The 27,505-nt window shown below is 36.3% G+C and overlaps 1 protein-coding gene across 5 annotated transcripts; it reads right to left on the reverse strand.

The window, feature by feature from the left end:
* Positions 1–809: 809 nt before the first annotated feature.
* Positions 810–27,372, reverse strand: LOC128147184 (uncharacterized). Of its 5 annotated transcripts, none has more exons than XM_052799564.1 (12): positions 27,193–27,372; positions 26,172–26,248; positions 15,647–15,722; positions 11,863–11,994; positions 10,880–11,003; positions 8,428–8,488; positions 8,277–8,323; positions 7,755–7,830; positions 6,702–6,803; positions 5,241–6,164; positions 4,290–4,400; positions 810–3,116 (listed from the first exon to the last, which is right to left on the reverse strand). In XM_052799564.1, the coding sequence occupies exons 2-12, from the start codon at positions 26,198–26,200 to the stop codon at positions 2,804–2,806; spliced, it is 1,995 nt and encodes a 664-aa protein (XP_052655524.1). In that variant the 5' UTR covers positions 26,201–26,248; positions 27,193–27,372; the 3' UTR covers positions 810–2,803. The 5 variants fall into 5 exon arrangements, with proteins under 5 accessions (XP_052655524.1, XP_052655523.1, XP_052655526.1 ...); XM_052799563.1 differs by lacking the exon at positions 27,193–27,372 and adding an exon at positions 26,452–26,984; XM_052799566.1 differs by lacking the exons at positions 26,172–26,248; positions 27,193–27,372 and adding an exon at positions 26,452–26,984.
* Positions 27,373–27,505: the final 133 nt, after the last annotated feature.

Raw genomic sequence — 27,505 nt, forward strand, 5'->3', positions numbered from 1 at the left:
GTCTTGCTTTTTATTGCTCTGTGGTAGAACAACAGGTATTTATTTCTAGGTTTGCTGAGAACATACACAAAAGAAGCCAGCAAGATTTTATCACATTTTTGTAGAACTGTGAAATAAATAAGAGAAAAAGCGTTGGGATATTTTTGTGTGATTTTTTTTTTTTGAGTGCCACTGTAATACAATATTCAGTTAAAAAACAAGAAGCATTTTATTTCATTTAATTTCATTCTCCACCATGTGGATCAATTAGTAATTGAATACTACAGATGCGAATATGCAGTGATGACTCAGCTGGGGAATTTGAGATAAATGTCAGTAACAGTTTGTGAGGTATTATGTGGGCTTAGCTCTGCCTAATTCCATTAGGAACAATACGGTGGAAAGCCTTATCCTACATTCTAAAAAAACCCTAAAAACAACCCCCCCCAAAATACAAACAGAAGTTTGGCTATTTTCATATAGTCATCTCAAGGCCATTTGTGGAAACACCGTGTCTATTAATTTTGCTTGAAAAAAAAAGTAACATAGTTACAAAAGTGATGTTTATTTAGTCAGATAACAAGAATTATACCATCTGACTGTTTGTATCTAAACCCTCAAAGGGTTCTGCAAGAACTGACCAAGGAATGGTAACAGCTAGTGCTGATCCTAACTCCTTATGCCACATTTCTCTTTGCACTGACCTTTCCAGTGCACGAGCTTTTCAGCTCTCCAGGGAGTCCTAGTACCCCCAGTCTGAAGTAACGAAGGACTGACTGTAGGGTCACTTCTATCCTAAAAAACATAATTCAAACCCCAAAACCAAAATATGAAGGGCAAATGTTTGCTTTTTATTCACTTTATGAATACTGCATATATAGTATAAAAAACCACCCCAAATGCTTGTAATACCAGTCCCTAATTCTTAGCTCCCTGCTGGAGAATACCAGGGTTTTTTTGTTGTTGTTTTTATAAAGAATCTGGCAATATAGTAGCCCATGTTGCAGATCTTCCTTGCCTCCAAAATAAAGAAGCCTAGATAAAAAGTCTCAGCTTACCCCTCACTTAAAAAGAAAAAAAAAAGGCAAGTGAAGGAAATGCCTTTTCTTAACATTTAGTGCTCAGTTCCACAACCTGAGACCACATGAATGAGGCTCACTATCAGAGATGTAATGGCAAATACAACTGACTAGCTACCGTGAAAATGAGAAAACTATTTACTTTGTACAGTGAACAAAGCCAAAGTTGTTCTACCAGTTGCAAAGGCAATGAAGCATTTGCAGTTTGAATTTATATCCACAGAATCCTTTTATTTTGGGAACTTTCTGCATGTGTTACAAAACAAGAGGAGTTGCCAGATGTTCCACACTTTTCAAATCTAGTCCTTATTTAGTAGTCATGGAACCATGAATTCAGAAAATCTGGGTTTTATGCTGCTGCTAAAAGGCAAAAAAGCTCTGTGGGTTCTGCCTATGAACACGGGGTTTTTTTTGCAGTTTTCTAGTGTATACCTACACCCTCTTGCTTTACAGCTACGCTGCTTTTGAGGCAGTTTCTTAACTGCATGACTTAAAATATCTAGCATTCATTTTGTTTATTTTAATATCATAGTCTAGCTTTATCCTTATTTACTGTGATACCTTTTAAAATATTAATTTATGGAAATGTAATAATAATGAAAAATGTTATTTAAAAAATTTACCTAAGTATTACATTAATACTGCTTTCCATCCTATGAACTAAGATTTCTTTATCCACAGTCGGAGCTTTTGGTGCTACCGTACAGCTGCTGGCATGAATTTAGTTACTGTTTGTTGCACCACCTTCTCGAGACCCACTGAAGTGGCAGTTCAGAGGACACCGTTCAATACATGACTCTTAAAAGTAACTTACCTGAAGAGGTTATTCTTCTATTCTGATTACATTACTTTGCTGTGCTGTAAAAAGAAACTAGTAAAAAATAGAACTGCAGAGTAAGACAGGTATGACTGACAAACAAGGAGGTGTAAGTATATAGGCACCACTGATCTTGGCCAGTTGAGACAGGCAAGCTGATGATATATGAGCTACCTCATTTGGATGTGTTGCTGAGAAAATTGTGAAATTTACTTACACTGGGCTATTCTGAAACATATTACTTATGGGATCAGGAAAAAATATACAATCAGGATGGGATATTCAGATTACTGAAAAGCAAGTTTGACATTTAGAGTATTCAAACTCCATTTGCTTCCACATTCTTAGCAATCTGGAAAAAATTCTGCTATGAAAAAAGAGTGCAACTAGGTTAGTTCAGTTGATAGTACAGAAACCCTGGAATTAAACTGCAATGCTGCAGAGATTGTTAGCAATAATTCAAACTGGTATTTTCAAATTAAAGGATGAAGTGGATATAACTTTGCTTCACTCATTTCATTGTATTTTTTCTATAATCTCAATGCTAGTCTACCTGATAGAGCAGTATTTTATTATGACTTTTGCATCTGGAAATTACATACATTTTAAAGAAATGTAAAACAAAAGACACAACTACAACCACTCAGAAAGTTGTTTGTTTTAAGGTACAGGGTTCCAATTTCACTAAAGGAAGGACTACTTTAATTCCATGTGTACTGAGACCTTGTCTCCAACTACACTTAACAAACACACCCTAATAAATTTAAAGAACCAAACATCAGTAGAAGCTAATCTTACAATAGAGACCAGTTCTCTACTACTGAAATTTGCATTTTCCTAATTTGTTAAAAAAAAAAAAAAAAAAGGTCCACATACAAAGTAAAATGGTAAAAGTAAGTCTAAGCTGAGCAAACATTGTCCTTTTTATTCAGTTCCAGTTGTAGCGGTCTCTTGGAGGTAAATCATAATGTGTTCTCTCTTCCTCTTCAGGTCCATAATCTAATGGCAGACCATAATTGTAATCAACTGTTAGAACCGGTAATCTTTTGCTTTTTTCCATCTCTCTGGTAGTTTCACCTTGAAAAGGTTTTCGTTCATAGTCTATTGAACTATCTTCTTGGTGTACAGATGAAGATGGATGCACTGTTCGTGAAGAATATGGTGCAAATCTGTTTTTTCCTCTATTAAATTCATCTGAGGGATGCATTCTCCTATTGTCTTCAGGACAATTTGGTTGATTACTGTAAGAAGAACAAATATGAACAGTGAAACCCTTAGAAATAAAACAGTTGATTTATTGTTGGTGGTCACCATTAGAAATTAAACTTGTGTAACCTTGAAAGAAAATTCAGACCCTCATTCTTGTTTTTACGCCCTAAAATTAAAATCCTCTCTACTGGATGTTGTAAACTTGTTTATATTAATTTTTCAATTCTAGTGATTAAAATTACAGCTCTTTATAGTAAGTAATTCTACTAGAAGATGTTTTTTTTCAAGTGCTGTTTCTAATTAAAATTCCATGTTTACTGAGGGTTTCTTTACCTAGAGGCCATTTTTGCTCCTAAACCCATGTTTTCATTTCTGTGAATAATATCTAATAGTAGCTCTCTAGTACATAGTCTGAACAGGCAATAATACACTTCAGATTTATAGCTCCAAATATTTTAATTATTAATTCTTCTGCAATAGAAGAATCACTCTCCTACAAAATACCTATGGAAGGATCTAAAAATGCATATGCGATATATATACTTTTTGTTTTGGATTCTCTTTACTCTTAAGTACCTTCCTTCCTTTGTAAAATAAAGTGGTGTATAAACCCAATTCAGAACAATCTTTGTAATTTTAAAATCTTCTCCCTCACTGAGCCATAGATTAATTTAGACTGGAAAGAATCTCTAGAAGTACCTAGGGCCACCTGCTCAAAGTAGGTCTAATTAGATGAGTTTGTGCAGGGGCCATGTCCAGCTGAGTTCTGAGTATCTCAAAGGATGGGGATTTCACAGCTGCTCTGGGCAATCTGTTTCAGTGTCTGACCATCCCTCACAGTAAAACTCATTAGCTTGTTGTGGACAGCAATTAAGCATTAAATACAGCATCCATATTTTGCTTTTTTGCTTACTAACAATAGCTTTTCATATTTCATAGTACATTAGCTTGAACTGTGCTTGTCATGTCAATGACTTATGTCAGGGATTCTCAAACCATTCATAATCACACTCTATATAGATGGACCACAAATTAGTCACATTATTTGCTCAGTGTTCAGATTCAATGGTTTAAACTGCATTTAAGCAAAAATATTAACATCAATTTTTACACTGTGCGGTTAATTTGTATTTTTTAGCTGGGAAAGTGGGGGAGTAACAGTATAAACCTAAGTCAGAAAACAATATATGAAATCTGATATTTACCTATAACTTCTGTTAAAGTCATCATTATCAGACCCATAATCTCTGTGAAGTGAAGGAGATGAGGAGAAATTATGTTCTGGTACATTTTCATGGGAAGAAAAGGATTGACTTCTGCAAAGAACCGAAAGAATCGCATGTTAAGAAGAGTACCAATGGTTGTAAGCTTTTGAAAAATATGCGTTTATCAAATGAAATAAAAATATTTTTACTTTTAATTAAAATGTACTTACAATTTTAATAAAAACTGTCTTAATTGTATTAATTTAACACCTCAAAATGGTATGCTTCATTGTAATGATATCCTGTTTCAGCTGTACAATGGAAGAAATTAAATGGAACTTTACTAGCCCAACAAGTATCTGAAATACGTTCTGAAATATTAAAAATCTTTTGAAATACTATGTCAGAATCCAACAGGTTTACTAATAAGTGATATTTGTATTTTGGAGAATATGATGCAAGTTCAGAAGCACAGGGATTTCTAACAAATTATTAATTTGTGGAATAAACAAATGCAAGTCAAACTTCCTTGTGGCATTACTGTTTATCTCCATTCGGCCGAGGGCATAAATAAAATTTCAAATCCTCTTCTGTCTTGAGGATTGCTTTTTAAATGTAAGTTTCTATACAAAACAAAGTGGAACAAAGAGTTTTGCTTCAAGCTGACTCTAAAATGGTAAAGGAAAACATAAGCTTTAAAGAAGCACAACCTTCTAATTTAGGAAACATTGGCTTTCAAAGCTGCAACACTCCAGCTTACATCAAACCATTCCGTAAGTCAAAATAAAACCAGTTAATTAACCGATCATTTATATGTGATTTTAAAAGGATGATTAATTGATTTAAAATTAATTTATTTTAAAAATTAATTAATTTGAAATTTAATTTAAAAATACTGAGGTTTACACTTCTATTCTCTAATTCTGGTCTTACAGCTCAAGGATGCTTTACCTGTCCGAACACCATTCACGTGGCAAGTCATCGTGCCCTGGATGATCATGAAAAGGTCTTGGCCTTTGTCCATGCCCTTTACTAACATAATCAAAATCTTTTAACTGAGTCTGTTCCTGTAAGTCATCATAAGGCTGATGGTCATGACAAGGTCTGTGCCTCTGTCCAGGACCCATTTTATCATAATCTTTTAGTTGCATCTCTGTTTGTAAGTCATTACAAGGCTGGTGATCATTGAAAGGTCTCAACCTCTGTCCACGACCCCTATTAACAAATTCAAAATCTTCCAATTGCATCTGTGGCTGTAAGTCATCGTGTGACTGATAGTCATGGAAAGATCTTAGTCTTTGGCCAGGACCTTTGTTGACACAATCTAAGTCTTTCAACTGCATCTGAGTCTGGAATTCATCATGAGATTGGTGGTCATGGAACGGTCTTCGTCTCTGGCCACGGCCCCTGCTACCAAAATCAAAATCCTTTGACTGTCTGTCTTCCTGCAAATCATTATGAGATGAATGGTCAGGAAAAGATCTCTGCCTTTGTCCACGGCCTCTGTTAAATTCAATGTCCCTCGATTGTCTCTCTGCCTGTAAATCATCATGAAACTGATGTCCATGAAAAGGTCTCAACCTTTGTCCAGGTCCCTTGTTACTGAAGTCTAGGTCCTTCAGCTGCATGTCTTCTTGATAATCATCATAAAACTGGTGATCAGGAAAGGGTCTTCGCCTCTGTCCTGGTCCCCTGTTGTAGTCCCAATTTCTCATCTGCATTGGTGCTCTTAAATCGTCCTGAGTCTGATGGTCATGAAATGGTCTTCGTCTTTGTCCAGGTCCCTTACTGATGAAATCAAAATCTCTCAACTGTATCTGTCCTTGCAAATCATTGTGAGAGTGGTCATCATAAATTCTTAATCTTTTCCCAGACCTGTAAAGAAGTTTTTATCTTAAATAGAACATCATACTGATAAGTGCTACAAGTCATTAATGAAAACAAGTTTTTTTAACCAAGAATTGATATGAAAGATGTTGCATATATATATAGGTATCAAAGCTACCAAGAATCCAAACTGTAAGACTATAAAACTTTCAATGTCATAGTAGAAGCTGTGGCAAACATTCAATTGTAATTCTCTAGCGCTTGTTAAACAGGCAAAACCAGTGATTCCAAATTAATTAAAAATAATTGCAGATTACTTTAGAATAATAAAGAAGGACGGGCAAAGTAAAACTCTAAACTCTTCCAAGTCAACTGATTACTTATGGACTTCTAATAGCACACATTCCCTTTCCTTGCCTTATCTTTTCGCTGTTTCATCAAATTCTGTAAATATATTTTGCATGAGTAGGCTATATTCATAAAATCTTTTTTAAATTGGAGTATCTATAGTATTTTCAACAAGAAACGATTATCTTTCCCCCGTGTGGTTTTTTTGGCTTTTAATTCCATGTTTCAGCATATTACCCCTGAAAATCTTCATTTGGGAACCGCTCTACAGGTCCTTCCATTGCATGTGGTGGGGGAATAATATCTTCATCTGAATCCCATACATCCATTCCAAGGTTACTAAGAAGAATAAAAACACCTCACATAAGCTTTCTTTTTTAAAACATACTATTGAAAGAGAAAAAACCCACATAACATTTTTTAGTTCAGAATGATAGAAATTTGTGTATGTTAAGTTAAATTTACAGACATTCATAACTTAGCAAATTTTAATCTTGTAAATTTATTTGGGGAAGGGCTGCAGGGAAAGGAAAGAGAATACCTAAACTTCATAAGCTTGGAACAACATCCTACATGATGTGAGATAAGCACCATACCTATTAAAAAAATCTGACATGGGACTAACTTAATCACACACAGACTACAAAACAACGATAGCAGTAAAACAAAGGGCATTAAATTAAACTAAAAAGATGAAAATCAGTCAGGTATTAATTTTAAATCAATTTACTGCTACAAGATATCATTGGCACAAATAACTTAGGAAGTTGTAAAGGTTAGCTATTCCTAGGTGAATATGATAAGCATTAAATTCTTACACACCGGGGGTACAACTACTATGAACAGAGGAGTTGAGAGCAATCTTCCACTTCCCCATACTTTTTCATTCCCCAAACTGCTCTACCATTTTTTAAAAAAGATCTGGTTCTACCATGCCAACAACAGCAGGCAGATCATAGAGCTTATAAAGCTTATGTTTGCAGCAGCTTCTTTCGGCTTAAAATGAGAGAAAACAGACTCAATACACTTGTCACAGTATGATAAAACCACACCAATGTTCATTAGTATTTGTCAGATTAAAAAAAAACTTTTGAACCATATAAATTCAAAAGAGGACAGAAGTACACTGCATTTCATGTTATTTGTATCAGAACTCTTAAAATATATATGTAGTTGCATATTAAACGTTTAAGAGGGGGTTAATTTTGGCTTATGACTAGAAATGAACTTTTAAAAATACCAGCAGACATACTGGGAAATCTTAGGCATACAACTAAAAGCTTTGTTTACCTTCTCATTGGTTGTGTTCTGAGATCTGTGAGATATACAAGACCATCCATGCGATGACCTCTAGCATCACCAAAAGCTAAAGAAAAAAACATACAAGTCTAATGAAATGTGCTCAAACTGAGCAACAAAAATGTGAAAGGCAAGTTTCTGTTCACCATGAGATGCTGAATTTGAAACAATTCTAACTTTATACTAAATACTTCAGCAAGCTGGCATCATTGCAGCATTTTTTTTTTAAACAACTGAAACTCCTAGTGGTAGCAACCTATGACTGAAAATCCTTCAAAGCAAAAGGAAAAAAAAAAGATTTTAAGCAGCTGAAGCATACTCCTACTATGCTGTCAATTTGCTAATGCTAAAGTCTTGCCTGGAATAGAATGAAGCCAGATAAAATCTTCTATGGAAGCCAGCACACGAAATAACTCTAAAGATACTAAAATAGAATTGTAGTATTTGTGAATACAATTGTAGTAATTGTGAATTACAGCCCAACATGTGCCTTAGTTCAAACTGTATACATACCTTGGATTGCTGCCTCTGGATCCCAGCCTTCAACGTCTATAAGATATCTGAAGAAAAATACGATTATATTATTGTCCCAAAGGGATGACAGATTAATATAAAGACACTCTCTTTTGAGAACAATGATTTCTGTTTTTTATACAGCTCTTACCTACATATAAGGTAGCCAGTTCTATTAATTCCATTAGTACAGTGAACGCCAATGAGTTTCTCTATCAAAAAGAAAACCACAGTCTTTAATAGTTCAGAAAGTGAAATTACTAAAAAATAAGTGCAAGACAAGAAAAAAAAAAAGCTGTACTTTTCTAGCAAAGTAATGATAAATAATGTTTGCTATTTACAAAATTATACTGTCACGCCTGTAAAAGAACAGACTTTGTCCTTTTCATGCTGGATCTCTAGCAGCAGTTAGCTCACTACTTCCAAACCTGTGAAGACTGAGATTAACTCTGCAGAATGTAGGAAAAAAGAAACAGGAGTGATGATAGGGAAAGCGGCTGGCCTCAGCCACAACTGCAGTAACAGGACAAAGAGAATAAAATATGGTTTTGAAAGCAAATCTAAACAAGCAAATGTAAAATTGAGGAACTTACAGATTCTCGTAAAACTTATAAAAAGGAGAAAATACACATAATGCACCTATTGTCTAGGAGTATGAAATACATGGAGAAAAGAAGCACCAGTAATCTCTAAAGAAATCATGTCTTTTTTGGAAAGGTTATACTAATCAGCTAAAGGCTAAAAAGCAGAATAACTTACTATTACTAGGGTGTTTCAAATGAGGTATTTCCAACAGAAATAGGGAAACACTAATATGGTCATGCAAGGCACTGATAAAACCTCATCCAGGCTATCCCATACAATTCTACTTACCCATATTCAGTGGAAAAAAAAAAATCACATTGAAGTATGTACAGAAAGGGCTACTATGATGGTCACAAAAGAAGTTTTTGAGAAGGGACCTAGGAAGCTTGTTTTATTTAGTCTGTAAAACCAAATCTGAGATACTGAATATAACAACAGGGATGGAGAACAACCATACTTAAGGGCAAAGTTGGCATAAGAATAAAAGTATATTAAGTGATTGAGAGTTTTAGGCTAGATTTTAAAAGAGAAACTTTAATCATCAGAAGAACAAAGTTGTGGCAGAGACAAATTACTGACAGACAGTCTTTGAAATGGGACTTTGAATAATTTTTGAATGAGATAAAATACAACTTTGTCACAGAACAGGACAGTTGCATTGCCGTGTAAGTTTATTACAAGTTGGTGTCCTAACAATTCAGACACTAAAAAACCCCCAACTTTTCAAAAATTATTTCTAAGAAGAATCCTGAGAAATTTTAGGGGTAATCTAAAACAGAGGGCGAGTTATAATGAGTAAGTTAACATAAAAATTAAAGTTCTCCTGACTCTGAAGTTACATAAGCACTGCCAAAATGGTCTTACTAGCTGAAAGTGCAGGTCTTCATCCAGTAACAAATTAGGAATTGATTTTCTCAATTCTGAGAATCAGAAATAATTAGATTAAAATACAGACTATATTCTTTGTCACACCAAAAATCACTAGATCAAAACCAGAAGAAAACTAATAATCTCCAAATAATTCCCCTAAGCCAAAACAGAGCAAAGGAAGAATTTACACACTAAATTCCCAAGCAAGGACAAAGGCTTCTTCTTATACCTTTTAATTTTCCCAGCACTTCTAATTCAGGTTCTCATACCTGAGATTTAGGCCAGAGCTCTTTCACAAAACAGAGCTGACCATCCACAGCAAAACCATGGTTATGCTCTGCAGCAAAAACTGTAGGTACTTGGGCAGTTAATATCTCTACTTTCTCACAGAAAATGCCAAAGTAACCACAGCAAGTAGCATGAAAAAGCTTGAAAGAATGGTCCTCCAATATTGGATAGACAAACAGTTAAAGACAAACTGCCTACTAAGAACCACTAGCAAAAAAAGTGAGAAGGCAAAAGCTGCAAACAGGCTGTGGCAAAATACCTGCAAATTTATTTCGGCAAAAAGTGCCTTACACCATCTCAGCAAGAAATGTACTATTGCATAAACACTAAAACAGCAGCAGAGCCACACTGTTGAAACATTGACACTGTGTCTCTAATATGATTTTTAAGAATTGCTAGGATGTGAGGGCAACAATGGACTTGTAAATCAAAAAACTGCCACATCACACTAAACGGACTTAAGCTGCTCACATGTATCAGTGCCTAGTGCCATCAGAGAAATGCTGTGCTATTTAGAACATCCATAAAGGGCTGGCAGCTACAATACTAAGCTGATGTTAGACAATTTGGGTCAGACAGATGAAAGCCTTATTGCAGTTACTTTGACACATAACGCAAATACAATACTATTAGGAAGGGCATTTAAGTTACTATTAATTTTTAAAAAAGACATGTTTTGAATATGAAAAGATATGTATTGATTCACATAATGTATCTTATTATGATAATAATAAAGTGGAAAGTGCTATGGAAAGTCTGAGATCCCTGGTGTCATAAATATCTATTGAAATTAATAAATGATACAGTTAGCGCTGAAATAAAATTTTTCAATTTTTACAGCATAAGATGCTGATATTTACCATTTCCTGCATTTTCCCACAGGAATTTTCTGACCCATTTTTTGAACTGCAGGATAGTAGCATTATCGGGGACTTCAAGTCCAACAGTATACAGTTTCTTATACTGCACGCTTTTAGGTAAATCCTAGCAACAAGAAGAAAGAAAAAAATGGTAAAAATTATTGAAGTCTTACATCAGTGAAAAACCTTAAGCAGTATCTAACATAATGCCAATGTAAAACAGTAGTTCAAATCTTTGAGTAGAAACTGAAAACAATCTTGACACAATTCTATAGAGATACACTCTCAGAAACTACCATTTACATTTCTACTTTAAAGACCTGATCTCAAAGAAATTTCAACAGAAGACTTACTTATCCCTGCTAATAAGGAAGCACATTAACTAGAGAGCAGATTCTTGTAACTCCATTCTAACCCATTTTACAATTATTAGCAATATTTGTCCCTCCCACCCACAATCATATATGTACTCATACATTCACCCCACTAAAGCTTACACAGCCCATGTAAATTCAAAGATTAGCATTCAGTTATAACATTGCTATTTATTCTCCTTTTCAATAGGAGGCTGATTAATCACAATTGTTTGGACCATACTGGTAAAAATTTTGAAATTGATGAAGTAGTTTAAAAATGTACACTTTCTTAGTGGATTCCACTGAAGATCAGTAAAAAAAGACCCTAGGAATAAATGAGAACATCTTCAGGACACAGGCTGTAAGTCTTCTGCATCTCTTCTGCAGAGTCTGGCACTGAAGTCTTTACCCATTACTCTGAGTTACCACAATACAAATAAGCCACAAATACAACCAGCTGGGAGGAGGAGTTACTTCCTCTGTGATAAAACATTTAGTTTCTATCAGAGACACAAAATAAGTCTAGATGGCTCACTTGTCTATCCCAATTCAAGGTAAGCAAATGTGTAAATACTGTAAAACAAAGGTTGCAGTAACTATTTTATTTTGTTATTATGCTTGTATTACCTTAACTTCATAGTATCGTGTGGTATATGTTAAATCAATAATTAATCCAAGCTCCACATTTAGGGCTTTCATTGCAGCAATCAGGTCTTTTGGTGTAAATTTCTGGGTTGGGGTAAGCCTCTGGTTAATTGCCTACAATGAAAATGGAAAAGAAAGATCTTCTTTTTAAGTTCTAACAACAAGACATTTGTAATATTCAGCTGTTTTAATTAGGACTAGGAAACATCAGTATTCAAAAAGGGAATGTTTACAGTATCAGAACCATACCCATTTATTATATTGATAAAAGGAACCAAATAAAAAGAAAGCAAGAATTTGTTGTGTATTCCTATTCAGATGAAAATGCAAGAAAATGTGTGAGAATTTCCACTTGTACAATGTTAACAAACATTATTAAAATAAGCACTAATTTGACATGAAAATCCTGCAAAATGCAGCATGTATATACTGATTTTTAAGTAACTAAACATCAGCAAAAAGCAAGCCACCCCAATCCACTTTCCCCCAAACATAGTTCATCCTGCACAGTAATCAAAAAATTACCAGTGCATTTCACATAAAACATTAAAAATTGTGATACAAGAGTTAATTTCTTCTTAAAGGTTTTAACTTTCTCCCCACAAATGTTGTGCAGACATTTTTATCCCTGCTTCATCTCTTGGCAGAGTGGACTTGCATGTCATTTAGCACTGGGAAATATTAAATGAGACTAAAATCTGGTGACTAAGAAAGTTGCATGTTGGTGGGTAATGAATAATTGATTTCATTTGACAGAAACAGTGGGAAAAATGTTTACTCACCCTATTGTAGCTGTGTTTTTTAAAATGTGTTCTTCACTGTAGGTATGAAAATGCCTCATATACACAAGACTGGATTTTCCCTGAACAGTGTGCTTGTCCACTGTGAAAGCCTTTTGACACAGTCTCAGCCACAACCAGTAAAGACAGTGGCAAAAGATGCAGCAGCCTCAACCACCTCTCAGTTCCTTTGTCAACAAGAATTCAGACTGGACTCAGAACTAATGGAAAGGAAGGCAGCCACAGACCACATACCTCTTGGAACCACAGATGCTATAGGGTAACTAACCATTCCTTCTTTTGACTGTATGGATTATAATCTAAAATGCTAGCAAGCACTCATCTTGTGTCTGGAAACAGAGACAGGAAACCAAATTGAAGAATAAACAGCAGGACAGTCCTAGCAAAGCTGGTATGTGATTAGGAAGCATGAGCTAAAAAGTCGGGTAGAAAGCATATAGAAATATTCAGTCCTGTGTATTTCAGATACTGGTGCACTGCTGAAAAAAACACTGGAGGGTGTTGAGGTTCAAACAAAATCAACACGAGTCAGTTATCTCACTGCTGTTCAGCAGTAACTTTTAGTAAAATCTGAAACTGAACTTATTAACTTTGATGTGACAATGGTGAATCTGCAAAAGTTCTATGGTAGAATGTTAAAGAATTTTTCCTTTTACTATGTGAAGTCACACAAACTTTACAAAAATAAGATATCTCTAAGCATATTGCTTGACTAAGTGAACAGTTAAATGTGTTACGGAAGACTATGTTTTGAAAGACTATTTGGAATTTTCTGAAAAACTCCTGCTGAGTATTCAGTAGTTTAGGTGTTTAATTGGGCTTTGAGAACGTGAGAAATCTATGTCAATTCTAAAACCCTTCTAATGGCATGGGAAAGAACTTGCCAAGTCCTTACTATACTACAGTGTTACTGTTAGCATTACAATGGAAAGGAAGGATGGAAAATCCTTTGAAGTAAACCCATGATTAAGAAAGCCTTTACTAGCAGCACATCTTCTGCTAAAACAATAAGCCTTGAGTCTTGAAACACTGAAAATACATTTTCTCCCTTGGGGTGAAATCACCAATCATCAATTTACTAATAGGTAGCAAAGAAGGAAACTGCTGCATATTTAAGAGGTCTACTCCACCAATTTAATAACAGGACTTCTGACAGACTATGACCAATCAGGTCTTCAGCATTTCTGGACCGATCTACCAACCTCCACCATCTTTCCGAAGACATCACAGTTCAGCCAGTTATGCATTTTATGTGTATTCTGCCACAAACTTCATGAGCTTCAAGCACACATTCTCTGGCAGACTTGTCATTTCTCTGTCTTGCATAGTTGAGACTGAACAAACTGAAGGGACAGAAATGTTACAGATTTTGCTTTCTTGAGTACCAGACTTCATATCTGGCGAAGTTCAAAGACAGCTTCACAGAGCAGGGATCTATGCCCCAGTGAGATCAGTAGGACTGGAAGTGAACAACACACTTACATAAAGTGCCTAATTGCGATATATTGCTATAAATGTTCTCTAAGAATGTCTGCCCTTTTTGTAATCTTGGGGGGGGGGCTCCTTCCAGACTATCACAGGAGCTACAGGGAAAGAGTAAATTTAGCAACGAAGTATCTTCCTCTGAAATCTGGAGTGACAGGGACAGGGACTGGAAATACACGCACTGAACAAATCCTGCCTAGAATAGCATATCTATGCAAAAAATTGGTGCTGGATCAAGTGGAATTACAGAAGCTGATGCAAAAAATCCTCTCTCAAATACCCCAATAGCAAAGAAGCTAATTATAAATCTACTGAATTTTATATTTACTGCTAGATCTGTTCACTGGCAGTCTTGGTAGAAAGACACATGACTGTTGTATCATCCATCAGTACCGTGGAGAACATGACCAATGTCAAGTAAGAGATCCTTGGTGTCAAAGGAACCAAACCATCACAGCAAATCTGTAAAAGCAGCTGCAGGAAGCAAACCCTGGAAGTGTTCCACTTCAGTCGTTGCTGATAAAAGCGAACTGAATGGTGACTGAAAACATAATGGGCACTAGTATACCCAAAGAACCAAATTTTTTGTACATGAATACTAGAGTGCAATCTGTAAACAACAGCTTAGATGGAATATTTACTCTTAACTGCTACAGTTATGTCCAGCCACTGAACTTTAAAAGAGCTTAGAAACTTTTATTTCCTGTGTATCTGAAGCAGACTTGTGAGAGTTAATTTATACAGCCTTTGTGTTAATCTATACAGAAGGGCAAATTTGCCTATTTGCCCTAATTTGCTCTATGCCTCAATCCACCAAAGAACTGAACAGTCTGAAAAAGACAGCCTCCACGTTTATTGTCACAAAGAATTAAAAGATTTCAGTGTATTTAATAGATTAAAAAGGCACTCCATGTTAGTAAGAATCTAAAGGAAGTACTAACACATTAATAAAAGAAATCTATGAAGACTTCTTTTTTAAACATACTGCATTCCTCCAGATCACTGAAGCTTTTTGCTTATGAAATTGGTAATGTGAATCTATAATTTCAAAAGTACTGCAGTGGCTGGTATCATTTAATGAGTGCTTGACTTTTGTAAAATTATATTTTGGCTTATGTTGTCTAGATTGTTTGTTATTCATATCATAACCCCTTCTGTATGATTTTCTTACAACAGTCATGAAAAGCCAAATGAATTTGGCCACTTGATAGTGATCAAATTAATTGCGCTGACTGATTAGAGATTTTATGATTTTTAAAAGATAAATAAAAAGAGTAACACCAAATAAAAACTTTAAAAGAAAGAGAAAAAACATAGCGTATTATGTACAAAAGCCACTACTAGATGACTGGAAGAGCTAAATCTGAATAAATTATTTTTTCATAGAACTTTCCTGAAGTTTGCATGAATATTCCTGCTATTCTTCATTACTTTTGCACTGTATCTAACAGAGCCAATCTGTAGTTACTTTTTATACATACCCCTTTTAAAGGTACTTTGAATGCAATAAATCTAGTTCCTGGTATAGGCTGTCCAACTGGTGTCAAACTCCGCCATCTGTAATGAAACAAATATTTATTTTTAAATATTTTCAAATTACATGATTCAACCGAAGACACTTGCAGCCTCACGTAAAACTTAAAAAAAAAAAAAAAAAAAAAAGAAAAGTATTTCCTCTTAAGATTAAAACTTTGGTAATACAAAGCACATAAAAATTATGCTCCTTTGAAATTATAATAACAGTTATTTCAAAATATGTGAAGTATCTTTCAAATATCTGGCAAATCCGGTGCCGTATTTCACATACCTTGCATGTAACAGTTATTTCAAACTTCTCCAAGCAGAAAGATATGATAGTTACCTTTTTTTCTATGATGGGCCATGCAGCTACTAGCATAATATATTAAGATTTAGATTTCCAAACAGCAGGATCCAATAGTTACTAAAATTCCTTCACCACATAAGCAAGCATTTGTAACTGATGTGCATGAGTTTGAAAAAATGACCAATTAAATCCTGATATACAAGTAAAATCTTTTTAAAAATCCATCTTCCATTAGTAACCTGCCTGTTTCACCAAGAAACTAAGATCTTTTTAGAATAACTATAAAAATTTGTTATTATATATTTGAATAAAATTAATAGATCAGCATTATTTTGGGACAAAAGAAACAGGGTGTTGCCTAAAAGATGCTGGAAGAATATCAACAGAATATTGCTACAGCACTGATCAGGGCAGAAGCTTATTTAGCACACTACACAGCTTAAAGAAAGACACTTTTATTGTTTGTAAGTCTGAACTCAGGAGCCATAATAAAATGAATCTTTATTCTCCATAGAGCACCACCACAAAGAAAATACTTCTTAGAGGTAAAGTGCACAACTGTTGTTATCACACAGTAGAATTATGTCCCGAAATCTGCAATTATTCCATGACATGGTTTCAAGGTATCATCAGGACATTTGAAAACAGTCTTTTTCCTTCCTTCTTCAACTTCCAAAAAATGTCTCCCCTCAAAATCCCAGGATAGCATTTACAAACAAGTAGCACCAATATAAAGCAAAGCAGATGGGTAAGGTTGAACAGGTAAAAAAGTATTGTCATATTATAGTTAGTGGAAATTTTTCAACGTGGTTGAAACAAATACCCTTAAAAAAGTTATCATATGCTCACATCAATCATTTAATTGACAATGAAATGCAAAGTTTACTTTCATTAAAAATACAAAGCTTCTAGATTTTGCAAATGTATTTACTTTGTAATATGCTTTTTTTTCAAACACTCCTGACTGCACTTTCTCTTGGTACTTTGAAAAATACCGAGAATATCCCATCACACCAAAACTTGGCAAAAATCACCTACTAACATGAAGATTTGTTACAACACTCAAAATACTAGTAATTCCAAAACCACAAAGAACTGGTATGCACAAATTCTACATTGTACTGAAAAAAACTCTTGATGTATCCCATTTCAGAGATTTCATTTTTTTTTTTTAAAGTATGAAAAGCTTTATGTGAAGAGGAAAACAAGTTAATCAGCAGATCAATTTTACCTTCAAAGAGGTAACTTCCTAAATTTAGGACTTTTATGTCTTCTCCTCATGTGAGGACAAATTACCTCTACAACCTCAGAAGATGCAGCTGGATGACTTGAAATCTACATAGCCTTTTTGCATTTTCAGCTAATACCTCAACTATTAAAATACAAAACATTTTCATAAGATTCTTTAACACTGGTGTCCATTCACTCACAATTTTCTGAATTAATATTTAAATTAATGTCTCCCTTTAAGGGGAGCATCCAACAGCTTCTAGATTGCTGATTTCCATAAAACCACGTCATTTATGAAATAAACTGAATATTCCATTTTAAAATATTCTAACCACTGAGTATTTTACTTTTTTCACAATTCCCATATGGGACCATAACAATCTAGATGTTGGCTGGCAAAACTCTCAATGAAATATCCATAATTACCCTTGTCATAGTATATAAATAATATTACCATTCATAGATGCTTGGAAGTAACAAAGGAAACACTTACAGCATGGTGACTGAAACATTAATTGATAACTAAAAAATCATGTAACAATCTACTACATCAATGTCTAGCACTATCTTTTTCATCTTCATCATGAGCTAAAGAACAGATTGAGGCTCACAATGTAGACATACAGATGCTTAGTTTAATGGATAACAAATGAAATAACAAAGGGGTAACAGTAACTCATCATTAGGAAGGCTGCTGCAAACTGCTGTCACATACAAGACATACAAAGTGAGAACGTATAAGGGCAAGCTAGAGATTAAATCACCAAGAGGTGTTTGCAGTAAAACCTTTTACTAAATTCAAAATTATTGCAGGAACCTTGTACCTCAAAATTGCAATGAGGGAAGAAACAGTCTCCTACTTCATATATTCCCTCAGCTTAGGATAGTTGCATGCAGGGGAAAAAAAGAGCACGTTCTCAATCACCAGAGTTTGAAAAGCATTGCTCAAAAAATTACATATTGTGTATTATAGAAGAAAAGTGTTCTAACTTTAGAAGTCTTCCTAAGTGAATTTTCAAGCTTGTAAACTTTGGAGTCTGGTAGTTGTACACTAGTTGTAAAATATGAAAACAAAAATCTGAGACTACATTCCATTTATTCTAGTTTAAGATGGATAAATTGTATATGAAGCAATAAAGATCACAGTGTAAATGGACTGAAAATACTACTGAAGCTAACAAAACCCACAACTTAATGAAATATCTTAGTTGCAAGAAGTGCTCAGTTAAAAAACAATTAAACAAAATCTACAGAAAAACTGTGAAATCCACCCTCTGGATAGTTTAATTTTATCTCATTCACTTCATCTTAGAAAGGCACTAAATGCTGTGAATCTTATTTAAATGTATATTTAATCAAACTACTGTTAAAATTAATGACAAAGGTTTAATAACAGCTCCTGCCTCTTGCTAATTTTAGTAACTCTGGAAATTACATGTCTTTATTTAAAGCAAGGAAATACTCTTCCTGCTTTTGCTCTTAGACTTCCAAATAGAATTAGAAAATGGGCTGTACCTAGAGATATAGAAACTAGTGCAGCAAATGCCGTCATAGAGATAAAACAAACAAGAACACAGTATTTTTTCTTTCAACCTAGTTCAATTACTCTTGGATGTTACCTCCACCAATAAAATGTACAGAATGCTTTACAAAAGCAGGATTTAATCTGACAGCCAGCCATATTCACATATACATGTTTAGAAACATTTTGAAGGAAGGCAGAAGTAAAAAATCCCAACCATGAAAGACCAATTACCTTATGTAGTAAGACAATTTAAAAAATGTGATAAATGAGAAATTAACTTGCTTTCTCTTGGAAAACTATGAGTGGAAATCTACCATGATTATCATAAATATAAGCAATTAGGAGCCAATAAGAAATTATAAAAAAAAGGCTTAAAAATCTTATTTTCTTTAATTAGCAATGTAAAAAAGGCTTTGTAAAAATTCTGAACTTTTTTCAGATTAAGGGATTGACAGAACAATGCACCAGGATTACACAGTTTGTTGTCAGACATTAATAAACTTGGGGTTTTATTCTCCTGTATTTAAAGCCATTTAAATCCTCCCAGAAAAAAAATCTGCAAAACCAGCAAGAAACTCAAAAGCTGCTGACAGCTCTATGGTAGAAAATGAGCAGAAGGCACTCTTCATCAAAAAATATAAAGGGTATGTGTTCCATGTTATCTTTAAAATGGTATTTAAAAAGGAAATTTCAGCATACTGCTGCAGAACTAAAAATTATCTCAAATTAAAAACAGCAGATTGAAATTAAGCAAAGATTGGCTAAGGAAATAAATTCAAATTTGTTCTGTTGTCAACAAAGGAATATGGTTGGGAATTATAGGTGACGGGGACTAAAGAAAGTAAAACTCTTACAGAAGAAGTCTAGATAAAGGCAGAAATGACCAAAGACAAGTGAGCTGCAGGTGGTCACATAAACAGGAGTTACAGGAGCAAAGACATAAATAAGCATTTTAACAAGCATGAATGAGAATTGTGAAACATGATTTGTGTCCTGCTTGAACGTAAGTGGAAGGAAGAAAGCCAGGAGTCAAAGGTGTTATCACAAGCCTTGGCACCATCATCATTCCTGTATCAATGACCAAATGGTAATAGAGGCTTGAGTGAAAAACAAGCTGGACACGAAGTAGCTGAAAAGATGGCAGGAAGAACTTCCTGAAAAAGGCAGTGGTATCTTACTGAGACACAGACATGAAATTTATTTCTACGCCTAGAAATAAATCTAGGCATTTGCATCACAGAGGTGATAGCTCTGGCCATGGAACTGATGCCATTCACATTAGAAAGATGTTGTGGTAAGAATCTAAAATGCAATCATGTAAATTCAGAGAAACACTGCAGCTTCCCAACACAAATAATAGTCAGAAGACGACATATCCAGGAAGAAACTGAAGTCTGAGAACTCCTGTGCAAAACACAATGGTTGTCAAATTTCAGACAATCTAGGTCAGCATACATTAAAGCAAACTATCATCTTAAAATCTGTGATATTTCTGGTTCTTTCACAAAACCCTTCAGAATTTCAAGAACTGTGTAAAAAGAACTGCAAATCAAACTCTTAAGTTTGCATCAAAATAGATATGATAGGCTTTTACGGGCCCAATACAGTAATTAAAATTTTTCTGAACTCTAAACTATCCAAAGCCACAAACCCCCAGAATTTGCATGTTCAAACAGAAAAGTAATTAAGAGAGAACAGCACTTAAACAAAAAGTGACATATTGCGCACACATGATACATTTTCAATTACAGCTTTATTTTTCTAAGTTTTCAAACAGGTAAACAATCCATGGACTACATGCAGATCAAGACCTGAAAGTCAACAAAACATGTAAATTAACCAATTATTTAACTGTTTAGCTTTCACAGTTCTCACTTCCCATCATGTTTTGTCTTCATCACTCCCCAACTACCACCAATTATCTTGAAACACAGGCAGAATTTTGCCTGCCATTCTAAACAAAAGAATCACGTATTGGTTGAGAAAAAGTGTTAAAATCAAACTAAAAAAAATCATCCTACTTTCCCTCTGAAATTTCTGTGATGCTTGAATGGCTTCCAGTTAAATAAATAAATACAATTATTACTGATACTACAGACTCTAGTTAGCTAATCTGTTAGAGGTTTTTAGGTCTAGTTTACATGACAATACATTACCCTGCTCATCCATTTTAATTTAAATAAAAAGCAAGCATATTTTATTGTCTTTGTCTTTAAACTAAAAATTTCAGAGATATTTAATAAAACAACAGAAGAGAAACTAGCTTCATGCATCTTAGTAAAAGTTTACAAGATATGTGATCTAGATTAACCCAAGAATCTAGCAGCAATATGCTTTGTAACAGCAGCAACCAGTGAAATGGCCTCTGTTCGAGGACAGACGAAAAAAACAAACAGCAACAAAAACTTAGAAAAACACTTTTAAAAAACAATCAGCTCCAAGACCACTCAACTGCGGATCATCAACAGGGCCTGCATTGCAGTCTCCAGCTTCAAGTGGGATAACAGAAGACATTATAGAAATGCCCATGATGAAGACAAGCTTACAGCAAATTTGAGTAAGGCAAAATTTAGTATTCATTCTGCAGCCTCTTTAGTTAAGCTCAAAGGCATGTTGAATGCCAAAATAACAATCCAAGCAAAGAACATTATAACAGCTATATTTTGCATAAATCTTGCTATTAAAAACCAAAAAATAAATGTGATAGTGAAGATGTTTATGTAAGTTTTTAAACATACAAAACTACATATCAATGAACTGCAAAACACAGCACAGATTGTAAATATCAGTCATATATGTAATTATGCAACACAATTTTGAAATCTAGTTAAGAAAACTTTATTCATTTGATATGAGCATAATTTGTGGTTGTTTTAAGTAAATCTTACTATGAATCAGTTCTAAAACTTCGAAAATCATACTGGAAATTATAACTACTATATCCCCTTAACAGAAATGTTAAACTAAAATATGACATAACTGTGTTCCACAGCTGGCTCTACTGGAAGTTTTAACTGAAGCAGATAAAAAATGCAGCTGTATGTAATTAATTCATACTCAATCATTTAAACAGATGGATACCTTACTACTTATTTTCCTCTGTGATATTTTTAAAGAAAAACAGTTTGTTTCATGTACATTTTTAATGGCAAGCTAGACAAGAAAGCTACTGTATAATTCATAGATACAATATGATGGAACTACTGAATTAGAAATTATTTGAAAGTTTCATGTCTTTAGTTTGTGAGATCTCAGTGACAGAGTTATATAAAAATATAGAGCACAGCACACTGTCAACAGATACAAGTTGTTTATGGCAAACATTTAGAACTTGTTGGTCTTTCTGAAGCCTAAACCCCCTTTAGATTGCCTATGAAACTGATGTTTACAATAGTATATGCTTAAAAAAAAAAAAAAAAGAAGAATAAAATCTCTATACTGTAATACCTCTACAGAGTAATTATGGTATTTTATACCTTAAATATAAAAGTAAGCAAGCTCTCTTATCTTATATTTCCACATGTGTAACATTAAGTTCAGCAATAATGTGTTCAAGTATTCTAGAGTAAAAGAATTAGTATGGAACTCAAGTCATCAATTCAGAATGATTTTCATCTAATAGTTAAAAATCAGTGTTAGTAAAACACTGTAAATAGGTATCACTCAAAAGCTACAGTGGGTGGAGAAGTAAGTTCAGCGAGCAATACCTGAAGCTATGCTTAACAATTCAAGGCTTTCTACAGTTTTGGAGCCCCTCATGAGCATCTATTATTATGAAGCAGTTACACATTTAGAACTTCTGGAAAAGTGAATTCCAAAACACTCAAAAAGGGTAATTATTCTAACTGTAGAGAAACTCAAGTGTGAAGTTCTGTCAGCTGTAGCAAGATCACTTAGAAAATACTACTTGGAACCTCTTCTTTTTCTGGCTACTGATTCTGCATGATATAGACACAGCTTTATTTTCTGAGTGGCTTCCATACCTCTAAAGACACCAGATTCAATACTATCCTGCTGAAGCAAAGATAGCTGTAAAAAGACCATGACACGCTGTCAAGACGGAACGCATACTGAACAGGTCAAAAGTGGAAGGGAGGGAATATAGCTCTTACTCATTTGATACTAAATAGACTTCTCACTTTGCTTTTCTTCAGCCCCTGTAAGTGGGACACAAATAAGTCATAGCTTGTAAAAAAATAGTGTGGATGTAAAGCATGGGAAAGAAGTTTCCTTACTATGTCAGTAAGTAATCGCATAGCTTGTACTTGTGGTGTATTTTAACACTAGATATGGGCCTTCAACTCTTACAGCAATGTTATCATTACTCAGGTATTATAAGAAGTAATTTCTCTCCATCCCACGTTTTTAAATGCAAACGTTCTACGCCTGATGGTATGAAGCACTTTTACTTTACAAATAAACTCTCACCTTATGGTAACCCTTCTCTCCCATCCACCCTTGAACATGCACAACCAGTTATGCCATAGTCTTTAACATTCCTGCCTAAATGAAAATGCTGATGCTTTTAAGTATGCATGGAAACAATTCAGTTAAACAAGTATGTTTATCGTGCATAGGCAGAAATAATTCAGCTTTGTCCTTATAATAAAAAGATCCCACTCCTGGTATTTTTTTTTATACCATTTAAGGGAAACATGCAAGAAGGTGACATTTCTGCAGGTGCTTTTCAGAACAGAATCTAAGTTTATGAAATTATACCCATAGTAGGATTTTGGATGCTGAATCACAAACATGTACAAATCTGTAAAAACATCATAGTATTTTATGACTGTTATGTAACTTGAACTCCTTTTACTGGCTGGTTCTCCACTAAAACATCATAGTATACAACTACTGAAGGACAATACTATTTCAGACACTGTGAAGAACCAGAACTTGACTCCGTGGTGGAAATGGCAGTGCAAGGGGTCACCTGAATCCCCCTTTTATACTGATGTCTCACTTCGTTACAGCATCACTTCTCCAGCACTACTTTCTAGGATTGAGACTGCAATGGATACTGTAAACCTTAGCTCTGCTCCAAGACATTAGTGGGAAAAAGGAGAAATGCTTTCACTATGAAGGAATACAGGAAGTCTTATTACTTTCAGTCCACCTCCTCCTCTCACTGCTGGAGAAGATGGTGCAAATAGCATCAGATCAAACATTCCAGGCTAGGGCTGAGTGACAGGGACACAAGAACAAGAGTGGGCCAAGAAGAATAAGGTGCAAGTCCAGCAGTGCAGAGCCAGTGGCAACACTGGCAATTTATACCACTTTAATATTACTTTAGGTGCTGAGTACACTCAAAGTGCTGATATCTAGCAAGGTTGTGCAGTGCTATAGCACAACCCTTACATAAAGGCAACTTTAATTACGCTGCAGACACAGTATTGTAAAAGGTGACAGTAATTAGCTGATGAGGTAAAAAAAAAATACTTGTTTCTTGTTTAGTTGCACTATTCCTAGCTACTTATAACTTAATTGAAATCTCAAATTTATTGTATTGCTTTAATTAGCATAACAGAATTTGGATTAAAAGTGTTAAGAACTCTCTAAAGAATTGAGGCAGTAACAGAAAGACAATCTTAGAAATGTCTGTATGTAGTGTGACTTTCTTTTGTTTGTCTACCACAGTGTTTCTCTTGCAGTATCACTAAAAACAGAACAGTTACTGTTAGATTTATTGCTATTACAATACTGTGATATGATTGAGGTTGTACTTCCATAGTACGCTACCATCTGGACTGGTCCTTACACTACAGTGTACCACAATCTCACTTCTGCCAACAACTATTTCTGCAGCCAGTAAATTGCACGTGCAGGATCACCTAGGTTAAAATTAGTTTTCCTTAAGTCCTCTTCCAGGGTTCACTGCTGTTTTTTCCTGGTGTACTAAACTAATTCACAGCGAAGAATTGCAACAGGCTGTGCTAACACAAGGATTATGTCAATATACTGCTGCATGAGATTGGGACACTGACAATTCCTTAAACTTTACTGTCAAACCCCTAATACTGTGGGTGTCTTGCCCAATTTGTTAATAGCATCAAAAAGTAAGTATGTGAAGCTGAAAGCACTTCAGTTTCTAAGCTTTGTCAGATCTTAACACTAACTTTATATCCAATTACTCCACAGTAGATGTTTCTCTCCTTGAAAGATACACAGGTATTAGTTTCCAATCATAGAAGCCAAAAGTACAGTCCACTGCTTCTTCCATACTTAAAAGAAAAAATGCATGTAACCTGAAAGCTGCTCCAGTTCAAATGCAAGGGGGAAAAAGAACAGAGAAATGAGCACCCAGTTCTCAAAGTTTTACTAATAATTTCCAAGTATGGAGAAAACATGGAGGGCGGTTATTCTTTCAAGCTTTCTGCATTACTGCTTGCAAACCTAACCCACTTTAGCTCAATTTTGTCCAACTTTTAACTGAAATGTCATAGAAAGTTTCAGAGAAAGACATGCTTAAATAGCTTTTCTTAAATTTTATTCTAATTTTAATCCCTGGGTTTGCCAGCTATGAAAAAAACCTCAACATTTCTTGAAGTTATTTTTTAAATTTTGTTCAGATTTTGTTTCTATTTATTGCTTTTAGGCCAACATATTTTGCAAGGAATCATGCTTTTTGTATTTTATTGTTCCTCCCAAGAATGTTCTTAATAAACTTATTTAACACTTCCTGTGAGACCAGGATAATGTCAACCTTTCCTCAAATAATGTACAAACTGTAAGTTATTGTCCCATTACAGTGTGCCTTTATATCTCAGCACACCCTCCTAACCAGTAAGTTTATACTGATGTCAGCAGTAACACGTGGGTTAAACTTCTAAACTTGGACTTCCTTTTTTTTTTTTTTCAGTACAGCTGGAGAATAGAACTGTGTCTGTTTTAAGGTCCCCACGTGCACTCCCAATCAAGTCATTGGAAAGCCTGTATAGTGCATCTGGTTTTTTTTATTATTATCTTTGCAGATAAAACATTTTTGTTGTCCTGTTGTTAGAAACAAAAATGTAGGATGTTTCTGGACCTGAATCCATGAAAATACTCCTCGATCACATGCATGCAACCACCTGCTCCCATCTTATTAGCTCTTCTTCCACTCCTGGTAGCAAACATCTGAGCAGTCAGAAGGATGGACTACTCTCCCATTTCCCCAGTAAGTATACACCTGGGGATAAGAAGGTTAGGAAGAAGGGACTGTGTTTGGCTGATGAAGGAGAAGTGTTCACAGACAGGTTGGAGCATTATACTCACCTGGGGGATGAAGGGCTGGGTTGTTCCTGTCTTGGAGAAGATACCTACCTTACCTGGCTGTAGGTGGTGAAGATGCTTGTGGCAAAGAAAGCGCCTGGGGCAGTCAGTGCCCCTTCTCAGTGGGCAGGACTGTGCCCGCTCCTGCCTCTTGCTTAGTGTGAGGGATACTTACCCATCGGGGATAGTATTCTTCTTTACCATGCTGAAAGCAGGAGCAGGCAGAGCAGGAGACAGCGGTGAAAGTGGGCACTGCAGCAAAGGAGAGAGAACCGCGCAGTTAACACGGTGCTAATCTCTTTCTCCATCAGTGGGCCTTTTCACAGGGCTGACTCTCAAAATAAACCAAGCAGTCGGCTGGGGCTTGAAGCCATCCTGAACAAGTTCTGCAGGTTGCAAGCTAGCCTATTTTCTCCAGTGCTACAGTACAACAAGAGGGAAAGACAACAACTCACCTCTCCTCTACAGGAGATCAAAAGAAACAGAGAGGAGAGGCAGCACGTTTCTCTCTAACTCTAGCAGCAGCGCTGCAGGGATGAAGGTCTTCCTGGCAGCCCCTTCCGTCCCTCTCCTGTGGCTCGGAGCAGTCTGTTCTGCCCTGGTGCTCCCACAGCTAGAACTCTGGTCTCAACGAGAAGACACTCCAGGCAGCTGCAAGAGGCGATGCCGGGACCTCAGCAAGGGAAGGACCATCACCTGCCCCACTCTAACCTAGACGGGTCCGATCCCGCTAGATCCTGGGCCCCGTCAGCGCCTGCCGATCTCAGTGGGACCAGGGCAGGGAGGAGTGGGGCGAGGGGAGCTCCCCCCCTCCGCGGGGGGCCCATGTCCGCCGCTCCAGAGAAGACGCTTGAGGCTGACGTGAGGCTCCCTCCTCAAAGCCGCATGTCCCCGCGAACGCAGGGAGCCGCGGGCACGACCGGCCCCGAGGCCGGCTCGGAGCGCTCTCTTAGCGGGCGGCAGCTGAGCTCGGGGGAAGGAAAAAGAAAAAAAAGAGACCGGGGCGGGAGGGGGAGGGAGCGGGGGAGAGCAGGGAAGGTCGCGGCCCGACTGCGGGGGGCCGGGCAGTCGGCTGTCGGAGGAGGGGGTGGGGTGGGCTGTGCGGAGAAGGGCGCGGGCTGCAGCAGGAGTCGGTAACAGGGAAGGGCCCCGGCGCCGGCAGGGCGGGGAAGACCGGGGCTGCGGGCGGCCCGTACCCTGACAGGATTTCCCTTGCAGAGGAAGGTAGTTGCGAGACAGAACGTTCCCGAAAGGGTCTCAACTGCGCCTGCGCGGCAGCCGGCCAGCTTGCTGGGACGGGGGGAAATGCGCCTGCTCCTCTGGAGCCGGGCCGGGGGCTGCCGAGAGCGCGTGCGCGGCGGCCGGCGGTCGGTGAACCGGGGAAGCCGCTCCTAAGGGCGCGACGAGCTGCCGGCCAATAGGACGGGGGGGTGCCCGTGCGCGTGCGCGGCAAGCCCGTGGGTGAAGGGGCAAGCCGCGGGGCGCATGCGTGCCTGGCAGGGCGTAGGG

Source organism: Harpia harpyja, chromosome 10, assembly GCF_026419915.1.
Source record: "Harpia harpyja isolate bHarHar1 chromosome 10, bHarHar1 primary haplotype, whole genome shotgun sequence".
Classification (NCBI taxonomy): Eukaryota; Metazoa; Chordata; class Aves; order Accipitriformes; family Accipitridae; genus Harpia; species Harpia harpyja.

Excerpts from the sequence above, each read along its gene's own strand:
- LOC128147184 (XM_052799562.1), bottom strand. The coding sequence starts at position 25,861 with ATGTTTGCTACCAGGAGTGGAAGAAGAGCTAATAAGATGGGAGCAGGT. Across the intron at positions 11,004-11,862 it reads CACGATACTATGAAGTTAAG|GATTTACCTAAAAGCGTGCA; the intron begins GTAATACAAGCA and ends TCTTGTTGCTAG. Across the intron at positions 4,401-5,240 it reads CGTGAATGGTGTTCGGACAG|AAGTCAATCCTTTTCTTCCC; the intron begins GTAAAGCATCCT and ends GGTTCTTTGCAG.